The sequence below is a fragment of the Lycium ferocissimum genome, chromosome 6 (assembly GCF_029784015.1).
Source record: "Lycium ferocissimum isolate CSIRO_LF1 chromosome 6, AGI_CSIRO_Lferr_CH_V1, whole genome shotgun sequence".
NCBI classification, from domain to species: Eukaryota; Viridiplantae; Streptophyta; class Magnoliopsida; order Solanales; family Solanaceae; genus Lycium; species Lycium ferocissimum.
Window position 1 is genome coordinate 3977808 of NC_081347.1, and position 6158 is coordinate 3983965.

The 6158-nt window shown below is 33.0% G+C and overlaps 1 protein-coding gene across 1 annotated transcript; it reads right to left on the reverse strand.

Moving 5' to 3' along the window:
• Positions 1 to 4225: 4225 nt before the first annotated feature.
• On the reverse strand, positions 4226 to 5205 carry LOC132060507 (uncharacterized). The gene is made up of 2 exons (XM_059453527.1): positions 5113 to 5205; positions 4226 to 4670 (listed from the first exon to the last, which is right to left on the reverse strand). The coding sequence occupies exons 1-2, from the start codon at positions 5203 to 5205 to the stop codon at positions 4422 to 4424; spliced, it is 342 nt and encodes a 113-aa protein (XP_059309510.1). The 3' UTR covers positions 4226 to 4421.
• Positions 5206 to 6158: the final 953 nt, after the last annotated feature.

Consider the following 6158-nt stretch of genomic DNA (forward strand, 5'->3'; position numbering starts at 1 on the left):
ATTTTCGACCAGAGCATAAAAATATATGTGAAACTTTATTTAAACTTCAAAACAAATTATTTTTGAATCTATAATTTTTAAACAAAAAATAAATTCAATGTAAAAAATCTTAAAAATTGAACTGATGAAGTTTAAATTTTTAATTCGTTTATCAAGGAAGTCATTGTCCTCCTTTAATTAATGCCAGGCACTATTTTTTATTTTTTATTTTTTATGACAAGGGAATGACCACTTCCCTTCGAGTGCTCATAGGGTAAACCCCGCTCTTGTGCAATAGCTCGCAAACCACACATGAGAGATAACCTGATTAAGGCCAGACACTATAAAGTTAGTCATTAGCATCAGAATTGTTTTTCCAATGAATGATTTATAATTAACTTGCGTAATTGCTACATAGCTAAGTGGGAGAGATTTCTATATACGAGATAACGATAATATAGAAATATCTTACACCATCAGGTCAAGCATGATAATTATATGTATTTGTTCATGCCATGTGAAATTATTAAATGAGGTAACCTATTATAGTATTATACAACTCGTTAAATTACCAGGGCCGGCTTTAGCATAAAGCGGCTAAAGCACAGGCCTTAGGCCCCTCAATTGTGAAGGCCTCATTTTTTAGTAGCAATGAATTACCCTTTTTCTGAAGAAAAAAAACACTTTGAATGGAAAAGTATTACAAAACTACCATATAAATAAAATTGTTTTAATGATGATTTCAACAATTGAGTATTATTTTTGGAAATAGGATCCTATTAATAGTCTTTTGGATGCAAAAAAAAATATGTTTTAAAGATCGAATATGAAGAAAAAATTTCAAGGAGTACAAAAACAACTACTTGACATAAATCCTAGATTATTTTACACATTATATGGTTGTCATAATTTAAATTTGATACATTATGACATGATTAATTCTTGTACGAAAGTTATGTCATTCTTTGGAGTGGTACTATGTATATATATATTCATTGTTTTCTTCTTCTACTAAGCGACGTAGAGTTTTAAAAGAAAGCATATCTAGTCTATCTCTTAAATCATCGTCATAAGCACGTTCGAAAGATCTTATTGAAAGTATTAAAACAATTAGGAGCCTTTGGATTGGCTTATAAGTTGGTCAAACCAGCTTATAAGCCATTTTTAACTTATTTAGGTGTTTGGCAAAAATAAAAAACAGATTTAAATTAAGTTAAAAAGTGCTTAAATAAGCCAAAATCAAGAAGTTGCTCAACCCCAACTTTATTTTTTTTGGGCTTAAAAGTCATTTTGGTTTGACCAACAACTTTATCCTTTTATCCCTTATATTTTCTGTTAATTCTAATACTACCCTTACTTCTAAAAACTCTTTAAGCATTTTTATCCAAACACATAACTGTTTATTTATAAAATAACTTTCAGCACTTAAAAGTACTTTTAAGCATTTATGCTTAAAAGTTACTTTTTTCAGCTAATCCAGACGGGCTCTAGATTAATTATATAGACTTCAAAAAATATATATGCAATTTTTTTTCAATTTTTTTTTTTTATCTTTTAAGGCCTTTTTTTAAAGTTTGGCTTTAGGCCACAAAGATCGTTGAGCCGCCCGTGTAAATTACATTGATGTTACTAAATAAATAGGTTTCTCATTCAGTACGAATAAATAAAATTCTTAATATTTATACTAAAGTAATTCATTATTTCCGGGAGCCCACAAAGAAAGCAACGAGCAATTTCCACAAAGTGTACATGTACTGCATCTTCTAAGAAGGTTCACAGAAACTACTACATAAACTCTATTGACTTAAATTCCCCGTCTTTTAAGTAATTAACATGACTTTTTTGTCACTTTTATATTCTTTACCTCTATCTATATAAAAAGATAACACACACACACACACAAACCGCACAACAAGAACCTCCCTCTAGTCTTCAAATTAAAGCCTCATCCTTCTTAGTACATTTTCAAACTTCCATGTATACACAAATTAATAGTAAAAGAAGAAGAACTCCTACTACTGACATGACAGACTCTACACCATTAACATTAGTTTATGTTCAAACCCTCTTGATTATATCCAACCTTTGTTAGTGTAATATACCGAGCGTATACAAACAGTCAGTACTCGTTCTTAGCTTTCATCTTATTCGTATATTTCAGTTCCTTCTTGGCAAACTACTTATCGTCTATATATCGAAGCCTTCCATCGAAAAAAGTTTCATTGGAGAAGAATTTGTTGGGATTTACTATATGGTTCTTGATTTCTTCCATTACTTTTGGGTTTGTTTATCAATTTTATCCACTTTTTGGATTTTTGGCTGGTCTTCCTATATATGTGATTGCCATAGCTAGCTGTGGAATTATGTTTTATGACTATGTTATTTGTGATTATCAAGATGAAGATGATGGTCATAATTGGAAGTGCTTTGGTAGCAATGAACCTATGAAGAGGAGTTATTGTGAAGAAAAATGGGAGGTCATCTGGGAAAAAGTTTGAGTTTTAAAAAATTAAAGAATGTTTGTCTGTACACAGAGTTCTAGAGTACCCATCTCAACTTTATGTATGGTACGGTCGAATTTCCAGTATTAATATTAGAGAGGCAATTATAAGTATGTAAATGAATCCAGTACTATTTAAATCCAACAATCATAATACTACAAATAGATAAGTTAATAAAGCTAAGATGAAAATTGAAGGGAGCAGGGGAAGAGCTACAGTATGAGTGAGGTATCGGCTCAGACGAACTCAATAATTTTTTCTTAATCCTGTATTTTTATTAGAAAAATTATTATATTATATATATACTCCCTCTGTTCCATATTAGTTGTCCTGTTTCGCTTTCGAGAGACAAGTTGACTAATTTTTGGAGCTAAATTTAATTAGATCAATTCAATATTTTAAAATTATAATTTAGATATTCAAAAACTACGCAAAAAGTACACTACAAATTGCAATTCTTCTCATATTAATATAGTGAAAAAATATCTCAAAATATTGGTCAAAAATGATATAATTTGACTTTTAAAAAAAGAAAGTGGACAAGTAATATGGGACGGATGGAAATATATATATATATATATATATATATATATATATATATATATATAAAGTGATAAATCTATTAACTAAACTTGGAACAAAAAAAGCTAAGGCAAACATACTGCAAAGTCATAGTATTCGAGTATGTTTGGAACAAAGAGAGTAAGTTTTTTTGGTGAAGAAATTTTTTTATTGATCAGTCACCGCGTGAAGCGATACATGGATGCCTCCTTATCTACCTCTCAATCTCAAAACAAAATTCAATCTTGATGAAGAGATCATGGGTTCACATGCCTCATATTTTAGCTATAAATTCGCCCACCGATGCAAAGTAAGTAAATTGTCTCATACATGGATTCTCTTTCTCTAGCTCAAAACAAAATTCAATCAAAAAAGAAGCTCTCCCGGTTGCACTCATGCCTCGAGCTTATTATCAAATATAATGGTCCCCGATGGGAGTTTTAAATCCCATGTTCAGCATTGAAGCTCTGCCTCTTTTGTTTGTACTTGTTTCTTCTCCTCTCTCTCCTTCAGTTTTAAATCAAAGCATTGCTTCTCTCTTTTGTTTCCGTACTTGTTTCTTCTTCTCTTCTCTTCTTCTTCTCTCTTTCTCCTCTTCTTCTTCTTCTTTCTCCTGACTTTTTTTCTTCTTTTGCCTATTTTTTTCCTCCTTCTATTTTTTTTTTCTTTTTCTGCACGCAACTTGCGACTTTCTCCTCTGTTTTTTTCTTTTTACTATTTTCTCCTCTGTTGTTTTTTCTCTTCTGCACCAGTGACTGTTTTGCTCCTGTTTTTTTCTTTATGAATTATTGAGTCATTCAAGTTCTAGACTTTTAGTATCTATTATTTACTTTTAATTTTTTAATTGAAATATTTGCTAATACGTTATTGCTAGTGAGATTTTGATTATTTATATATGCAATTAAATATTTTAATTTTTTGATATTTATGGGCGCTGTACTTCAAAAAGGCGAGCGGCGCGCTCGCCTCACCTTAAGGTGAGGCAGGCCCTTGTCGCCTTTTGTCGCTGCCCGCCGTCCAAAACACTGATTTCCATCAAGCTAAAGGGGTGTGATGTACATAACCTACCTTGATGCAGGCATTAGTGGTCTCCACGCAACCCGTGACCTATAGGTCACACGTAGAGACAACTTTATCATTGCTCAAAGGCTCCACTTCTGCGCTAAACGTACCGAACAGTAAAATTGAATAAAATTCCAAGTTTAATTGATTTACTACTATTCTATAACACACTGAAGAATATACAATTACAACACACATGATTACATTAAGCAATTCCAAACATGAAAACCCTAATAATACATCAACCATATAAATCCTTTATCAAAATAAGAAAGACAACAAATCTACCCTTCTTTTACTTCGAATTCACCTTTTACCCTATACATAATTTACTTTTACTTGTTCTAACTTTCGTTTCTCTCCGTAACGGCGTTTGAGATAACTTTCTAAAATCTCCATAACGCAAACAAACCTCTTCATTTCCTCTAATTGTCGGCTCAGCTCGGCTTCTTTAGCCCTAGCTCGCTCAAGCCGCGCCTCCATCTCGGCTAACCGGTCACGGAGGTTTTCGACCCGAGCTGCTGGTGAAGTTCGGGTTCGGGTCGGGTCGGTAAAGTCGTCTATTGACTGCCGTAGCACATTTTTTGGGGGGGGGAAGAGAGAATCAACGGTGATTATCTCTTGCTTAATTAAGACCGTTTGATCTTTAGTAAATGATCGAAAAATGATTTTTCACTCGTTCAAAGAAATGATTAAAGTACTGTATTTATTTTGCTTTGCTTCCCTACGATTTAATCAGCTAATTTTGGAGATTTATCAAAAAACTAAAACTTTGTACCTGACAACCGTTAAATCACGGGAAATCTACATAGTGTAGAGAACATTAGGCCTTATTTACATTTAGTAGCTATACTTTGCCCAAACTACATCTCATAGCTAAATCTTGTATGTCAATTACACAAGATAACTAGTATAGTAAATTATATTGTATTTAGAATTAAAAACTATTTTCTCTCTATTCTCTCACAATCTCCTCCCATTTTCCTTCATTTTCTCTCTCCTCCATCACCTCTCTCTCTAAGCCGTCTTCTTCTACTCCGACAACCACCACCGCCGGCGGAACTCCGATAGCACCCACCAGATCTGCCACCACGCCCTCCATCTCCAGCCACCACGAAACCACCAACCCGACCATCCCTCCACTGCTTCTCAAATCACCACCCCTTCTCTGATCCTACCCTCCATTGCCATCTCCGTCCAAACCAGCTCCGGTGAAACCTAGCTCCGGCTAAACCAGCTCGTCTCTCTGCCTGTTCTGTTGAGTGTATCTCCGTCCAGATCTCTCTCTCTCCCCTTTTCTCAGATCTGCCGAGATCATCGGAGCATTTGTATTCATTATTTTTGAGTTTTTTGGTTAATTTTTTAGATTGTATTCATTTTATTGTTTTGTATTCAGTTTTTTGAGTGTTTTTGTTAATTTTTAGTGTATCTATGTTTTTTGTATTCAATTTTTAGTGTATTACTTGCTGCCTTCACTAAAAAAAATTTGTACGCAACAAGTTGAATACAATATTTTTTGTATTTATGTTGTTTGAATACCACTGATTTTTAAATACAATAAAGTGAATACAATGTAAAAGTAGCTATAGATGAATACAACTGAGTTGAATACATTTGACATGAATACAGCTGAGTTGAATGCAGTGAAAAGAATTTTTGAAATTTTTTTATTCGCTGTATTCATGAATACAGCTAGGCCGTTTTATGAATACAGCGAGCCATTTTTTGAATACAGCGGGGAAACTGTAGCTACGCAATGTAAATATTGAAACTGTAGCTATGGCAAATTTTAAACCCCCAAAGTGTAGTCATTTATGTAAAATTCCCTTAAATCACACTATACACTTTCAATACGATAAAAAGTTGCTCGTACTCGATTTTTTATTAAATCATGAATATAGAATATGTGTCTATTATACATATTTTTCTCACTTAATCGTGATTATATGATATGCATTTCACTTTAACTTTTAATTGCGAAGGTTAATGGGGGCGTAAATAACTTGTTGGTTATTGATTAGTCTGAACCTAATATTTTCGACCAGAGCATAAAAA